Source organism: Chionomys nivalis, chromosome 2 (assembly GCF_950005125.1).
Source record: "Chionomys nivalis chromosome 2, mChiNiv1.1, whole genome shotgun sequence".
Classification (NCBI taxonomy): domain Eukaryota; kingdom Metazoa; phylum Chordata; class Mammalia; order Rodentia; family Cricetidae; genus Chionomys; species Chionomys nivalis.
The window spans coordinates 42,260,411-42,278,880 of NC_080087.1; the positions used below are offsets into that span (position 1 = coordinate 42,260,411).

The 18,470-nt window shown below is 36.9% G+C and overlaps 1 protein-coding gene across 4 annotated transcripts in view; it reads right to left on the reverse strand.

Annotated features, from left to right (window-relative positions):
- Positions 1-18,470, reverse strand: part of Nkain2 (sodium/potassium transporting ATPase interacting 2) — a 1,052,194-nt gene that overhangs the window by 194,875 nt on the left and 838,849 nt on the right. For all 4 annotated transcript variants that reach the window (XM_057761725.1, XM_057761729.1, XM_057761726.1 and 1 more), the window contains one exon: positions 11,045-11,245. In XM_057761725.1, the coding sequence (XP_057617708.1) occupies positions 11,045-11,245 (201 nt within the window). The remainder of the gene's footprint in view (positions 1-11,044; positions 11,246-18,470) is intronic.

An 18,470-nucleotide genomic window follows, 5' to 3' on the forward strand; every position in this document is an offset into this window, starting at 1 on the left:
GATATATATACATATATTTTAAATATTTATTTATTATGGGTACAATATTCTGTTTACATATATGCCTGCAGGCTAGAAGAGGACACCAGACCTCATAACAGATGGTTGTGAGCCACCATGTTGTTGCTGGGAATCGAACTCGGGTCCTTTAGAAGATCACGCAATGCTCTTAACCGCTGAGCCATCTCTCCAGCCCCCTCATAAGGATATATTTTATGATACAAAAATTCAAGTCACACATAACAATTTTCTAATTAAATTTCCACTCTACATGATGAAAATCACTCCTGATACTAAAAAGTTAGTCACCTATCCAGAATTAGTGAAGTCACAAAGTTTGGAGGAGAACCTACAAGTGCCGTTTTGCCAAACCTGAATAATCCCTAACTGCTTTATAAATATTTGTCTTTATACTCAGAGATAAGTGCAGTTCTCAGCCTTCAGTAAGGAAACTTGCAAGAGACAGAGATCACTACAGGTAACCATAACAGGTCAAAACACAAATGTGTGCAGCTCAGTCCCAAATAATATATCCATCACACAAGTCCTGTGTCTAAGGCTCAGGAATCATTGCAGAAGCGGGAGAGAAATGATTATAACAGGTAAAGAAACAAGATGATTAGTGTGAGATTGTGTCTTTTGGAAATGTTAGAAGCTACAACCATGATATCTTGCCAACATGGCTACCTAAACATTATCTGAGCAAGGACAGCACTACCAGACATACTAATGTAGAAATAACTCAATTATGTGGTCTAGAATTCATTCAGCAGAGAGTTCTCAAAAAATAAAACACAAATGACTGAGAAACATTTAAAAATTTTCAACATCCTAAAACTATCTGCAAATTCAAACTCATGTGAGATTTCGGCTTACCCGACTTAGAATGGCAAAGATCAAGGAAACAGCAGATGTTGTGAGAGGGTTGGGGGATCACTTATGCACTCCTTGTGGGAGTGAAAACTTGTAAAGCCACTGTGGAAGTAGATGTGTGCTTCCTTAAGAGACTGGAATTGATGGACAATAAGATCCAGATACATCACTCTTGAGCATTTTACCCAAAGGTCTTTATCTCTTACCTTAGAGATACTTGATTATTCATTGCTGAACATATTCATGTTCATAAAAGATGGAAATCAGAAACAGCTTATATGTCCATCAGCTGATAAATGGGTAGTGGATTGTATATTTATACAAAGGAATATTATCCAACTATTAAGAAGATTGAAATTTGTAAGTAAATTGTTTCTAAACAATGATCTTGAGTGAGATAACTCAGGCTAAAAAAGAAAACACTTTATTTTTTTTCATACAGATGAATACTAGTTTTTAAGCTTTACTTATGGGTTGGTCATTCACAATAGCTTCAGAGGATAGGTGGTTAGTAAGGGACTAGGCAGGAAGAGGGGATCTTCCAAGGAAGGGTAAATGGATGCAGTGTTGTAAAGGGAAGAAGGAAAAACTAGAATTAAATGGGGAGGGGAGTAGACTAAAAAGCAACACAGAGGAGAAAATATGGGGATGGATAAGCGACACTAAAGGCTTTTTGAAATGCCAAATGGAAACCTGCTTTTGTAGAAGCTTCTTAAATAAATAAATAGATATATACATATAAATCTCTCTCTCTCTCTCGCTCTCTGTCTCTGTCTCTCTGTCTCTTTCTCTCTCTCCATCTAAGCTTCATTTAGATGAAGTTACCATATAATGGAGGAAACAATTCCTAAATTAGACACCATATGATACTAAATAAAACCTCTAGTACGATGAACGAGTTAACATCATTTATAGTTGTTGGTCAAAGGGGATCTCCTAGAACCCCCACTCCAAACATTATAAACTAATGACAATGCTGTTGGTACCCTCCACAACATGACAGTAAGACCCTGTTGCTAAAGGAAAAACAGTAAGAACCAGAGATGTTGAAACTGTTTTCCAGACAAATTAGGCTGATGCAGTTTCAAACGCACCATGATTGACAACACGCATCAGCCCAGCACAAGTTTGTCAGACAAAATCCCAGGACAGATAAAGGAAAATAGGCCCCAAGTCCCACTCTCTGACCAAACATATATTTGCAACTTATAACTGCTGAGAGAGGGAAAATTCAGTTTTCATTCATAGAGCGACTCTGGGTGTGTTTATCATACTCAAAGGCAGGCTGCATGCTCGGCAGTGTTGACCAGCACAGAATGGGTCAGAAAATGAACTTCATGTTTGTTTGTTCAGTGTTTAATTTTGGATTTCTTTTTTCTTTTTTTGGTGTGTGTGTGTGTACTTTTATTCCCCCCAATAGAGTTAGAGAAAACATGAAGTTGGGTGGGGAGGAAGATACAGAAGATCCAGAGGATCGGAAAGAATATGATCAAAATATATTGTGTGAAAAATGAAACACAAAAGCCAGGCTGTTTTTAAGGATGATAGGTTTTGTGGAGTTATTTTGAATTTACAGTTCTACTTCACTACTTTCACAGAACATTTTCCTATTGAAATGTATTTATTTGACTTTAATTTGCCCATTATCTCATACTACTTTGCATTGAATTAACATATACATTCATATTTTGTTTTATACATTATATTAACATGCATAAATTTAAAAGTAACTTTTTCCTCTGAGTTCATGAGAGATGAATATTGAATTGTATTTGCATTTGAGTTATAGCCATAGTTATAATTTTATACAACTGATCAAAATAATGCAGTCAATAATAAAAGTGGATCGAAGTTATTAAGTGCAAATTAAATTTTTATTTGAAATGCATTTGCTATTAGTACTAGAATGAGACAGCTCAGCATGATTCATATTTTAGTACATTGTTTACTTGTAAGCCCTGAAAAATCTTGTTCTTAAATATCAAAGTAGTGAGAACATTTTGTATGGCGATGTTACCCAATTTATGCGACTTATTCTAAGCTGCATGCCACAATTTACACATTCTCTATCACAAAATTATTTCAAATAACCTGCCAACTGGCAAATCTATTAGGTTTTCTTTCTACTTTAATGAAAGCAAAGAACTGGAAATTGCTCAATTTGCAACAATTTCTGGGAAATATATCAAAAACATGACAAAGATCTAATGAACAACTATTAATCATACCCCAGAATCTCTTAAAGGCACCAACCCTGATTAAATTAAAATGTTGGTAAAATAGTGAAAGATTATTGACTTTACATTTGTGTCTTTATATAATATAATATTTTGTTAATTTAAAATGTCATGTGCTCTGGTTTATTTTTATCAAACTATAGTGCTACATACAAGTTTATAAAACTTGTATGATAAAAATTATACTATAAATAGATAAATAATTTTTTTGCTCTGAAACACAGCAGATATATCAAATTTACTTTTTGTATCAGCAAATCTGTTTACATAGGTGTCATGGCTCACAACTATAATCCTGGTACTTGGTAGGCTGAGGTAGGTGGATGGCCTGGAGTCTGAGGCCCTCCTGGGCCACCAATTGAAAGACTCTGTTTCAAACTAATTTAAAAAACAGAAAAAGAAAAAGAAAAAAGGGAGAAGTCTGTCTTATTTCTTCACTTAAATAAGTATAAAATCGGATATCCCCATGACAACCATACGACTTCTGAATATAGCAGTAGCCATTTCCCCAGCTATTTCTTTTAGGACAATCTCACGACACTACATGCTGCATAGCAAGGTCCTAGTGACATAAATATTAGGACCCAAATCCTTAACAATCCAATCAACGTAGATAAGGGTTTCCAGATTGAAGGAGACCCAAGGAGCAGCATATGTAATAATAATTCCATTCGCCTGTACATATCATACACATTAGAAAAATGCCAGCTCTCACAAAACACTCCCACCCAAAGTCTAATAATCTTGGATGACGTGTTCCAAAAATTGTAAAGTAGGCAAGCCTGAGTACCATAAATGCCAAATACAAATTATTAACTTGTAATAATGGGAATATCTGTGATTAATTGGTCTGACTGAACATGCTTCTTTCATTCCCTTTTATTCAATGACAATCTGTTGACTAACGATCTCATGCACACTACCAACTACAGAGTTTTATGCACAGGAAAGATGTGAAGGAAGCATGTATGACTTGACAACCGCTATATCTGAAGCTGAGAGCCACACACCAGCATGCAAACTTTTCCTAAAGTCTTTACAATCCCTGCAAATTTGTGTATGGTTTGTAAGCCACCTCTAAAGACTGTGGGAAATACTAGGCTTATTTACATTTTTGCCAATATCCTCTGCTCATCTCCTAAAAGAATATTAATCAAGCTGCTATGAATTTAGAAGTGTGTCGGATGCAAAGGAAATAAAGGAAAACAAAGGCAAGCAATTTTGGTTGGTGAGGTTTATATTAAATTTAGAAATATTGATTCTCTGGATGTGGCCAGAGAAAAAAAGATGATCAACTAGCTTTGTTTTCCAATGATTTTTTTTTTGAGTTCTAACATCATTCCAATAAATACCATTACTTAAGATATTACAATAAATCTTTTCCCTTAAAATAAAATTTGTGTATGTTATAATTTTTTCGCCATGGTGTTGCTTACAGGAGTGAAGCTAATTTGCACAGAATGAATATGAGACTCATAGACACCAACTCCTCTCCCACCTGGGAGACGCAGCTAATCAATCATGGGATGATTTGCCCAGACAGACTCTGGAGTTTTGGACTTCAGGTATCCATTACTCATTGGCTCCTAAGAGCATTCATATTGAAGGCTGGCTCTCTTCCTTGCTACTGGAGCATGGCCACTCTCTTTTAATCAACTGTGTCTGTGAGCAAAGGCTTTTAACCCCTCTACTGCCATGAAGGACTGTTACATGGTCAAAGCATACATGTGTATGCTTTCTATTCTCTGCGGGTAACAGTCACACGCTGCTTAAGAAATTGTAAGAATTTGATTGTAATATGAAAACACCATTTCCCAGCTGATCTCCTTCTTGTTCTCTCCACGCATTGCTAATGTGTTTTTGCAAATGTGGGGATTTGAAAACCATTTTTTTTGTATTAAAACTGCACACACCTGTATGCCTTTTGAATGCAACAGAGGCAGAGGAAGCTGGAAGACTGACACCTGGCTCATCATTAGGGTTTTCTGCTTGGCTGGAGGCTGTATGATTAGTAGCTCCTCTTCTCAATTATAGAGGTATTATACTTGTCTTCCTTTGGCCATAGATGGAAGATAACTATGTGTGTAATGCAAATTTGGGCTTTATGAACGCTACTTCCAAAATTAGCCAGGAGTTGATTGACAGAAAACATAACAATGGGGTAACAAGCATTTGAGGGTTCAGGAATTTGTGAAAAATAGGCTGAGCCACGACAGAGAAAAAGCCAGAGAGATTTAGAATTAATTAAGAGCAATAACCGGGAGAGCAGCCGTTTATGGAAGCAGGTTTGAGCCAGACTTCCAAGATGGTACAAGCAAGAGTAAGAGTTTAGTTGACCTTGTTGAATGCAGGACGAGAGTAAGAAGCAAAGATTACGCTCCAAGTTGCATAGAATACATTGTCACCACATCTCCAGTGTTTCAGTGCACATAATACGCAGGGCACTGTGCACACTGTGTACTGTGTATACTGAGAAACAGACTTGTACTGCCAAATATATATTTTCTTTCTGGTTGGGACATCCTCAAGTATATAAATCCAGATCTTTCTATTTTTCTAGAAGCCAACAGGGTCATGCACCAGGAACTGTTTACTACACTGAATAGAACTAAATATTTGATTATCAGAAGGAAAATAACTCAGAGGGGAGGAACAGATATTCAAGACAGCATTTTATCCCTTCATCATTGCAGTAAGAGTAATCATAATGACCAGGGGAAAATGTCTTTAGGCAGACAACATTGTTTAAGACAAGCCCTTCTGGGAACAGCAGCACTTTCTAGCCCAAGGCTGGCAAAACAACAACAAGCCCAATGGCAAAAAGTATATAGAATTTAATTACTTCCTAACTATTCTCAGCCATGCTACAGTCAACACTGCAAAATAAACATTGCTATCATCAAAGGAGGAACAAACAAAAAGGACAGGTGAGGATGCCACTTCCCCATTCTGGAAGCAATGCAAAGAGGTGAAATGAGAAGTCAGTCACAGCGGCTCTTACAGATGATTCACCTTCTCTGCATTGTGTGTACTGTGCACTTTGGTACCATGGACTGTGTGTACAGTGTATACTGTGCACTGTGTACTGTGTGTACTGTGTATACTGTGTACTGTGTATAGTGTGCACTGCGTGTACTGTGCACTGTGTACTGTGTGTACTGTGTATACTGTGTACTGTGTATAGTGTGCACTGCGTGTACTGTGTATACTGTGTACTGTGTATAGTGTGCACTACCTGTACTGTGCACTGTGTACACTGTGTACTGTGTATAGTGTGCACTGCATGTACTGTGTGTACTGTGTATACTGTGTACTGTGTATACTGTGTACTGTGTGGACTGTGTATACTGTGTACTGTGTATAGTGTGCACTGCATGTACTGTGTGGAATGTGTATACTGTGTACTGTGTATAGTGTGCACTGCGTGTACTGTACACTGTGTATACTGTGTACTGTGGTACCATGAACTGTGTGTATTATGTATACTGTGTACTCTGTGTACTCTGCACTCTGTATACTGTGTACTGTGCACTGTGTGTACTGTGTACTGTGTGTACTATGTATTGAATATTCTGTGTATTGTATGTACTGAACACTGTGTACTGTGCATTGTGTTACTGTGCACTGTGTGTACTTGGTACTGTGTGTACTATGCAGTGTACGTTCTGTGCTCTGTGTGTACTGTGCACTGTGTGTACTATGCACTGTGTATACTGTGCACTGTATGTACTGTGCACTGTGTGTATTGTGCACTGTGTGTACTGTGCACTGTGTATACTGCATACTGTGTGCACTGTGTGTACTGGGTACTGTGTATACTATGCACTGTGTGTACCGTGTACTGTGTGTACCGTGCACTGTGTCTACCATGTACCGTGTGTACCATGTACTGTGTGTACTGTGCACTGTGGACTATGTGCACTGTGTGAACTGGTGTACTGTGTGTACTGAGCTGTGTTGTTAAAGGTTGGCTTTATTATGTAATAAATTTTTCTTTGAATAGTATATATTCCTAACATATGCATCTATATTCCAATTTAGTTCTGTGGAAACTCCCTGCATGCAAAAATCTTACATGGGGTTTAATCAAACTGTAGCTGTAGTTTATAGACACACAACACAAATTATAATATCTTTCTAAAAATGATCATATATAAACATCCATGCACATAAATTATATCTCATATGTCATTGAGACATAGGTGGAAGTTTGTCAAATTGTAAGTTCAGTTAAAATGATAAGTTGTTTTGCATAGAAGGTGTGTTTGTTTAACCCCCATCTCTAATGTGTCTGTGTAAAGGTATTTTATATATCTATCAATTCCAGAAGTATTTTACTTTTCTCTTACAAAGCTGCCTTGATAGACTTTGATAAATAAAGTGCTATGAAAGTCATCATAAGCCAGATTTTCTCTACTTCCCAATAAACAAAATAAAATAAATTTAAAAAAAAAAAGGAAAAAAAAAAAAGAAAGTCGTTACAGTGGCTAGAGGGGCCAGTACCTGTACAGTGTGTTATAGTAGAGTAGCTAAAGGGACCAGAATCTGCACAGTGTGTTAGAGTAGCTAGAGAGGCCAGTGTCCGCACAGTGTATTACAGTAGCGAAAGGGGCCAGTCTGCACAGACAGTTGTCAGGACTCTCTTTTATTCTTAATTACACAAAGGGGATCTTTAACTTCTCGACCCATTGAGTGTAAGTGGAACATTCTTTTTCCTTCCTTCCTTCCTTCCTTCCTTCCTTCCTTCCTTCCTTCCTTCCTTCCTTCTTTCCTTCCTTCCTCCCTTCTTTCTTCTCTCCTTCCTTCTTTCTTTCCTTTCCTTCTTTAATTCTCCCTGCCTTCTATGTTGTCACAGATTACTAAATATGACAAGGTTGCCATGACTCACTTGCTGATTTCCAGTGTTTTTCAATGGTCATTCATCTCAAAATATGTCATACATATTACTTTAGGGATTCTCATGTGGAGGAAGAAATTAATTTGGGGCATCCTTAAACCCTTAAATTTAGTCACCTCAGATTGCTACAGCATGATGGAGCTCTTAAATATTTATTTTGTTATTTATCTTACAGCATTTTTAGTAGTACCAGTAAATTTTAAATGAATCATTTATTATTATTTTAATTTCTTAAATAATATTTTCTTTTTGTTTGTTTGTTCTTTGTTTTGTTTTTTAAGACATTTCTCTGTAGCTTTGGAGCCTGTCCTGGAACCAGCTCTTGTAGACCAGGCTTGCCCTGAATTCAGAGATCTGCCTGCCTCTGCCTCCTGGGTGTTAGGATAAAAAGTTTCAAATTTGAAACCATCACAAAAGACTTCCTTCGCCAAAACTGTGTCTTTGGTAGAGAAATGAGGGGATGAGCACTCCATGCTTCTGCTAACCAGAACATTATCTGCTTGACTTCACTTTCTGCCTCTGTTGACCTGGTTTGTCTCTGAGGACAGGACCCTTGAAAGCCAGGATTCCTGCAAATCAAATGTCCTTTGTGATGTGTCTTAGACAAAACTGTTTAATATACGATGCCTGCCAGAGTGACTACTGGATAACTTCTAACTTTAATGAAATCTAGCTGCAATCTAAGTACCCATGCCTTAGTGCTATCACAGTTGACATTTTATGATTAAAACCACAAAGACACCTAAAAAGGAAAGAAGAGGTGGCCAATGAACTCTTGAAAAATCTATGCTTATTCTCAGGGAAGCAATGGATACTCCTCTCCTATATTTAGTCTGTCTCCCACTTTCCCTTTCTTTATTCTGTCTCTTTGATCTCCTAAAATTCAGTGATTCAATAGCTGAATTATACGTCCCATCTCATGCGTTTTCCATATTTTGTCAGAAAAGATACTTTATTGCTCAGAGAGTGCAGTGTATTTAGCGACTGGTTCTATAATTCGAAGAGAGGAAAGAGCTCATCTGAGTTCGAGATAAAAACAACAACAACAACAACAACAAAAAATGGTATTACTTCAAGGAAGAACATAGTTTACATTTTTAGGAAGCTAGGCTTCTCTGCAAAGATTTGTAGGTCTTTCTTTGGGACGAGGAGACAGTGAGTTGTAACAATGAACCCTTCCTTCTAATCACGGGCATGCCAATGTGATCCTCCATGTCTCTTTTGATCTTAGGCATGGAAATCTATGACCACTGGGTTCAAGGTGGCTCCAATAGCCTTGTTTCTTATGTGAAACCTAGAGCTTCCAACAGAAACACAAGCTGACATACACAGAAAGTGTTTTTGATTGGTTTTGTGTTTGATTTTTGAGATATTGTTAATGGACATAGTCCAGAGTTTCTTTGAACTCAAAGATCCTGTGTCAACCTCCCAAGTATGCAAACTACAGCCACATTCTACAATCTCTGGTTAAGAATACATATATTTTAAAAGTGTTCTTTATAGAGGCTTATGAAATGTTTACTAGCACAATGCATTCCTAATAGCCTATATCTATCTATCTCTATCTATCTATCTATCTATCTATCTATCTATCTATCTATCTATCATCTATCTATCATCTATCTATCTATCTATCTATCTATCTATCTATCTATCTATCTATCTATCTATCTATCATCTATCTATCATCTACCACAATATCTTTTTGTTTTGCTTTGTTTTTTGTTTTCTTGGTTTTTCTTGGGTTTTTTATTTGTTTGTTTTTGGGACAGGGTGTCTCTATTTGGACCTGGCTGTCCAAGAATTCACAGAGGCTGGCCTTGAATTCACAGAGATTCACCTACCTCTGTCTCCTGAGGGCTAGGAATAAAGGCATGTACCACCACACTCAGCTGAAATATCTCATATCATGATATAAAAATTTTCTTAAATCTAGAGACATTGATACCATTTTACATACAACTTATTGTTTCTTATAATTCAATTGTGAGTTAACATTACCCTCTAAGAAATTAGCTAAAGAAAACTGAAAAACTAATTTTATTTGCTGGTAGCAAATTTAAGGTTGTGCATATTGATTATACAGCTCTCTCTATATTGGTTTTAGGAGCTCACATAAACACCCGAGTTCATGGATAACAAAACTGGAAACTTTCTAAATCTCACAGAATTACAGAGTTAGGTTTCCCAAGTCTCTTCAGGAAAAATTATTTTTATTTGTATCTTTGTTCTAATCATGCAAATAATTTGTTTGTATAATGTAAGCATTTTTTTTTTTTTTTTTGGTTTTTCGAGACAGGGTCTCTCTGTAGCTTTGGTGCCTATCCTAGAACTAGCTCTTGTAGATGAGGCTGGCCTCGAACTCCCAGAGATCCGTCTGCCTCTGCCTCCTGAGTGCTGGGCTTAAAGGTGTGCGCCACCACCACCCAGCTAATGTAAGCATTTTTGACACTAATTTGATGTTTAGTTACTTTATTTCCTTCTGATAAAACGAGGGATTTTATTGTCACAATTGAAATATTGAAGCATGAAAAGTCTAGCGGTAGATGCTGTAGAAAGTATGAATTGTTCTGGAAAAGGAGGGAGTATAAAATGTGAAAGACCTGTGAAATGGAGGGGGGGGCGGGAATAAAGATACCAGGCAAAAAGAAGAAAGGATTTGTGCTAACAGTTCAGCCAAAAGAAACATAAAGATATAAAAAATACATATCGAAATCTTTCTTCTTAGGTAGGAAGACACTGAGACATGAAAACCTTTCAATGGTCCCTTTATAATCTTTAGAAAATTCTACCACAAATGAAGATAATCACATCTTCACATGCTGGTTGATATCAAAGGCTCTTTGTCAGTTGCTGATGAAAAGCAGTACATACAGGTTTGGAAAGATTTGATTTAACCCAGAAAATTCCTATTAGAAATGTCATTAATTAGAAAAGCTAAAACCCACACACATTTAACATAGAGTCCATCTATACTGAGTTTGCTCAGAAATGAGTTTGCCCCGAAGCACCAGAGTGGTTAGCTCTCAACACTTACTGCGAGGATGATCTGGAGGGAACTATGAGCCACTTCTATGTACTGGTACTCCAGAAAACACCCTGAGACAGTGATGTATCGATGGTCTTCTGGGGCCCAGTCGGGGGCAGGCGTCACAGATGTCACCATACATCCTGGTCCATTCTCCATCCACCAAGATCGGTGCATTGAAATATTAAATGTCAGGATAAGGTCTGTTTCCTGCAAGAAGATAATTTGTAAGGATGAGAAAAAACTGAAAATATTAATTTACTTAGGATGGACTTATTTGTGTTTCTTGTTTGAAAATATAGGTCCCTCACCACCTTCTAGTACATATTATAGGCACTCAAAGAAACAATTAAAGTATTTATGTGCATAGAGATTATACTTTTAAGGTTTGACTGAACATAATACTAACAGTTAAATTATTGTTTTAGAAAAATTATCAAAATATCTACCAATACATAACTGCCATATTTTTGTATTGAAGTCCTTTTTGAGACTTGAAATTTTATAACACCAGAGATTTAAACTATATAATTGGATAAAATTAGTGCTATTATAGATCTGATTAACTTTTTTCTCTCTAAATATTTATTTTTCACACATTTTAGTGTTCCAAACTTAATTTCAATTTGACTGCATTTACCTAAAGAACTGTCCGTAGTACAACACACTATTACTTGGTTTTCCCTTTCTACTAAAATTGGTCCAGTCTGTCCACAGGGAATTGGCTCCAGGATGCTGCAGATATCAAAACACAAAGACGCTCATGTCCTTTATATTAAAATACAGCTTGCTGAATAAAACACCTAGTCTTTGAGTATAGAGGGGACATGTAGAAGTATTGATCATTCTCTCCAATCTTGTTAACCTCTTTTGTGAATTTGCTCATAACATCTCTTAAAAAATATCAGCAAATTCTTACAGGATAGAGATATAAAAATCTCAGTTCTTTAAATGAATTAGATGGTACAGAATTTAATTGATTGATGGTACACACTGACAAGAAGATGTCAATGGCAAACAAACAGAAAAAAAGATACAGGAAATGCATCAAATACTTTCCAGTGTGAGAACTATATTACGTCAATGTAAGTGGTATGGATTTACGGGGTAATAGGACCGAACTACTCCCACTCCAGAGTGAGGTGCTTAACTGCCTAGGCAAAACCTGTATAGACAATTTTATCTTTGTTTTGTGACTGTGAGCTACCGGATCACACAGAAAATACTAAGGATTAAGATACAGCTGAAGAACTCACACACTGAATGGAGGAGTACACCGAGAAAACTGATGTGGTGTCACTGTCTTCCATGTGGGGACCAGAGAAAGATGGCAGAGGGTATCTTTTCTCCCCAAGGTTATGAAGAAAAGCTTCAAGAGTTTCTCGAAAACTTGGAGACACAGAGCAGGCAACAGGCTCAGACTTACTAAGTCTCAAAATAAAGCATGCAGCCGAAGCTACCTGCTAAGTGGCCAAACCAACAAAATGATGATGTTTTGGGGAGGCAAGTATTTTGCTACAGAAGAAAGCTGTTTTGGTCAATGGCTTATCAGAGTAAAGCCAGACAGGAAATCTGAACAGAGACAGAGAGAGTAAACAGAGTCAAGGAAACTCTATGTAGCTGCTGAAGGAGAAGGATGCTTGAACTTTACCAGTAAGCCACAGCCTTATGGTGATATACCTATTAATAGAAATGGATTAGTTAAAGATGTAAGAGCTAGCTAGGAATATGCCTAAGTCATTGGCCAAACAGTGTTGATAGTAATATAGTTTCTGTGTGATTATTCAGGTCTGAGTGGTCAGAAAATGAATGAGCATCTCCTTTTACAACCAGCACCATGCAGAAAATCTCTGTCTTAAGGAAAATTTGTAACTGAGTCATATTAAATATATCCCTCTAAAAAAAAAAAAAAAAAAAAAAAAAAAGGAGATGGGTCCAAAGTAAAGAACATTGGAGAAATTCATGGTCCATAATGAGAGAATGACTGTGGCTGTTTCCCTAGGCTTTCCAAGAAGAAATGAAGTTATGTTAGCAGGGCAACAGCAGCTGAATCTGTTGACCCTTGCATGTCCATATTTTGAAGAAAAAAAAGTTATGAAAAAAGAAAAGCAGGTAAACCGATAGTCGTGTGCCTGCTGCTGAGATACTTAAGGCAGGACCATGGTCCTGAAATGTCCACCAATTTACTGTGAGCAAGTCAGTTTAGTAATCCTCCAAACATATTATTGGCGCCTGTATACATTTCCTGTCCCACTAACTCTTCCCTTTTGCTATTCCTGCCTGGAGAGGGAGACAATAACTGTTAATTAGGAAATGCATGGTTATGAAAGACAGAAGGTTTATATACACCAGTCCTTTCCGGGGGGGGGGGTGGCAGTTAACTTTGAGTGAAACTTCTATATTTTATAATATGGCTGGCAAGCCACTTCTGTTTTGTTTGGAAACAACTCCTCACCGTGTAGCTCTGGCTGGCCTGGTGTTGGATGTATGCACCAGACCCGATTTAGAATGTACAGAGATCCACCTGTCTTTTTCTCCAAGTGCTGAGATTAAAGACGTGCACCACCAGCGCTGACTAGCTACTTCCATTTGTAAAATAGATCATTTAGGGAACGATAGCGGCTTCAGATGAGTTCTTGATTCACAGAAAGTGGAAATCTGTCATGTTTTTGTTCTTGTTGCATCAGAACCAGAATTTGAACCAGAATCTGGGTAGGTTTTCAGGGTCTGCTATAAGAGGAAAAAATAATGTTTTCTGCTTCTATTTCAGCATTCTTCATTTAATATATAGTTACCCAAGAAAACTACAAGGATCATCAGTCAAGAGGAGGACAAAGAAAATGGCTTAAAATGGCAATTAACCATTTTAAAGTGATGGCAACCAGGTCTACATAGTCCAGAAATAACCAGCCTAGTCTCTAATAGCTAGTGTTATTTAATTCAATTAGGCTGGAAACTTAGTAGACCTACTTCTCTCACAGGAAATCATGAGGCACCATCTGCAAGGATGGTAGAGAGGATTTTATGAAACTGAAATATTGGATATTTGTATTATTACTCCTCATCTTTTGGGGGACAAGACTTATTTCTCCAATAAAACTAAACAAGTTTGTAAATTATTATGAATGAGTTTCTCTGGGTGATCTTTATGTTCAGATAGGAATGAGGGCCCAGACCACTGATGCTGAGAATCTTGTTGTTGGCTATTTCATTAAGCATGGGACTGTCAGGACTCCTGCGAGATCCCTCTCCCTTGAAAGCTCTCAGCACCCCAATGCAATAGGTATCCACAATTTCCGAAGGAACTACATTAAGGCATTGAGGTAAGCAGAGTCTATGTGCAGCAGAACTCCTGTAATCAGCAGAATTAATTTATTAGTTTATGTCCTAAATACTGATATAAAAGGAGGAGAGAAGAGACTTGCGATCACCTATACACCATTAAAACATAGCTAAACTATAAAAAACAATGGACACAACAGATGAAGGCCTCTAGGAAGCCAAAACATGAATATCTCACTTCACTCAGTAAGCGCTAACATGTTGGCAATAAAGAAACAGAACAAAACCTATCCATAAGAAAGATACTAGTCTAGAAACTTTTATCTGTACTTATTTCTTTACTTATTTGTGTATTTGTGTGTGTATGTGCTGTGCGTGTGCACACGTGTGTGGGCGTGTGGATGAGGAAGTCAGAGGACAACTTGTAGGAGTCAATTCTCACCTTCCAGGATGTGATCTTCCAGGGTCAAACCCACCTTACCATTCTAGGAAGCATGCATCTTTACCTGTTGCACTATCTCACTGGCGAAACCCTTTCTTTCCTAGTATTGTGGTATTAAAAGACAATCTTAATTTTTTTTAAATACAAATGCAATATATTTGGATGGTACCTTTGATCCCCCTGCTGCTCAGTTAAAAGTGTTTTTTCTGAGGTAGGGGGTTAGGTTCAACAGACTGGCCAGACAATCTCCCTTCCGTTTTTGTGTAGATTCTAGGAATCAAATATGGCAAGCACTTTACCAAATTGAGACCTCATGCTGGCCTCGTTCTTCTTTCTAGTATACTGCCTTCACTCTTCCTTGAGGCCTGCTATTGCACAGTATTGTAAACAGCATGGCTTCAGAAACTAAGAGATTCATCATCATGTTGGTCCAGTGGCTCAAGGTCTACCCTCAAGGTCCAGTCAAGATGGTTTCCTCTGAGCAACAAGAGACAGTATTTGACCAAGCCGTTGATGACATAGTGGTAGAGTTCGGCACTCTTTCAGCTCCCAAAGTGTAGCCATGATCTCCGCTCTGATTTCTCAGAATATCTGTCTTCTGAGCTGTGTCCAAATACTCCCTTTATACAAGCAATTCATTCATATTCACTTAAAATTCCATGGACTAAAATAGTCTTAACTGGTTACACTTAATTACTATTTTTCCAAATCAACTCATGTTTGGTGGTAAAATGAGTTGGGATTTCGACATATAAATTTGAAAGACACAGTTCAACCTATAATGCTAAAGTCTGATAGGTAAGGATTATCAGAACCAAACGGCATGATTGACAGGCACTACATTCCACTTCTTTGTTTTTTGCATTACCTATTTTATTGCCCACTATTTACATATAGCTTAAAAATCATACTTTCCATAAAATTAATAACCAAAATAGCATTATTTATCCATAGTTTCTGCCATATCCTGGTATTCTATTGAAAAATAATCATTTGCATTTGCTTGCAATTGTCTCTTAAGGTATCCATTTTCATTTTATACATATTATGCCATATTTGCATTATTATACCATCATTAAACTATTTACCCATATATTCCTCTAGAGGGTGTAAATGAGAATGCTTAAGTCATGGACTTCTCTATTTTTGACAATTCTGCATAATTTTCTCTAAAATTTGATTAAATCAATAGTATAAAATTTATGGCCATATAAATATTTTTATGACTGAGCTGAGTTGTGAATTATGAGAGCAATTTCTTTCTTATATAACATTTCTTCCAGGAGTTAATAATTCCTTCCCATAAAAAAACATACTTTATGTTTTTGAAGTAGTTTTAGGTTCAGAGAAAAATTGAGCTTAAAGTGTACTTCTCCCTTCTCAAACGCATAATCTTCCTCCTATGAACATCCTAGGCTGGAATGTTAGATTTGTTGAAGTCTGTGAACCTATATTGAACATTATTATCATGCAAAGTCCATATTTTTCATTGTGTTCACTCTTGATGCATAGTCTCTGGCCTTTGATAATGAGCTGTGACATGAACCTGCCATCCCAGTATCACAGAGACTCATTTCCTTGCCTTGGCATTTCTCTGTGTCTCACATATCATCCCTGTCCCCTTCCTAACGAATGGAGGCTGCTTGGTTTCACTTCTTGAAGATTTCAGCATCAGTGCGATCGCACTGAATGTGGGCTTTTCAGATTTGCTTCTTTCAATTAGTAATACACATTTATGTTATTCCTCTTTCATGACCTGGTAGCTGGTGTTTAATATTGAATGGCTCTTTCATTGTCTGCGTAAATCACAGTTACTTTATTTATTCGCTCCACTGAAGGATTTCTTGACTGATTTAGAGTTTTGAAAATTATGAATAAAGTCGTTATAACTATTCTTTGTGCAAGGTTAATGTAGACAAAAGATTTCAACTATTTGTGTAAATAATGGAGAACATTATGGCTGGCTTGTATGGTAAAGGCGTATGTACCTTTGCAAGAAACTACCGCACTGTCTTTCAGGTGGCTGTGTTATTTTGAAATCTCTTGAGTATTGAATGTCGATTCTCGCTGCTCTACATCCTTATCAGTATTTAGTGTTGCCATTTTTCTACATTTTTTTGTTATATTACATGTGAATGCCCACTTGTTCTGTCTCCACTTGCCAAAAATGGCTGTTCTTATCATTTCATATTCTCTATTACTTTGTCAAACATCAAATGTCCATACTTATCCAAGTCTATTTTAAGATGTCTATTGTGTTCCACTGATTTGTCAACATATTCTTTCATTAATACTATACTGTATTTAGTGTAACATTTTAATAAATTCTGAATTCAGAATGAGTTAGTCTTCAAATTCTGTTATTTTTCTTAAGTAATGTATGGCCTTTTCTGAATATTTTGCCTCTCAGGATAAATTTTAGAATTAATTTGTTAATACCCACCAAATGACAAATAGAATGCTGAGAACATAGAATTTGTGGATTATGTTAGGTAGAACTAACACCAAAATTTCTTGAATATTCATATCAATGGACATAATTTATATTTCTATTTATTTAGTTCTCTGGGTCTCCACCAATTTTGTAGTTTTCCTTATATTTATTTTGTATACACATTTTTACATTTTTTTACAGCTTATTATGGTACTACTGTCAATTGCACTTTGCTTTTAACTTTAAATTTTGTTTGTTTGTTGATATGTAGGAAATTAAGTGATTCTTATGTACGTTCTGGCAGGCATTTTATAGCTATATAGTTTTAGAATTTTTGATCACCTTTTCTTGATTTTATATAAAGATAATCATGTCATCTGTGAACAAAGACAGTGTTATTGCTGCCTTCCCACTCTGCATAGCTTTATTACATATTGATCCTTATAACAACTTAACTAGAAGCTCTACTGTGATGCTGAGAAGTGTGAAGTTCCTAGAAGTAGCTGAATTCACAGTGCCGTTGCCGTAGAACTACAACGATTGCAGAGAGTTGGAGTGCTATAGGTACACAGCTTATTACAAATTATCTTGAGCTACCTTTAACCACTTTATTAGCCATCTACTGACTGCTCTGTATATTACCCATCATCCTTGTGACTATTTAAGAAGTTTTTTTGGAATGTTTTAACAGAGCTTCTAGTTTTCACCAACCCAAAAACTAAGAAATTTATCCAGATAGTGTCCAATGCCTACAGCAAAGATTTGTAGATTTTTTCTTCCTTGCTGTAACTTGTCTACCTGATATATCTACTGTGGTGATATTTTGTTTGTGCTTGAACAAACGAAGTTTGCCTGACTATCAGAGTATGGAGCTAGACACACTGGTTACCCATAGAGGCCAGGCAATGGTGACACACAACTTAAATCCCAGCACTCACAGAAACAGAGGCAGAGAGATTTCTTTGAGTTCAAAGCCACCCTGGGATACATGAGATTAATCCAGTCTAAAAGACAAACAAAATCAAGCGGTGATGGCTCACATCTTTAATCCCAGTAGGGAAGTGGAGACAAGAAGTGATGTAGTTGGGAAGACAGAGGAATATAAGGCAGGAGGAGACATGAGCTCAGCATTCAGACTGAGATTTTGTACAGAAGGCCGATCAGTCTGGGCATTCAATCTGAGGACTTGTAGGGAAGAGATACAGATTTTGTAGAGGTAAGAACTAGTAACTAGCTGCTCTGCTTTTCTGATCTTTCAGCTTTCACCCCCTAATATC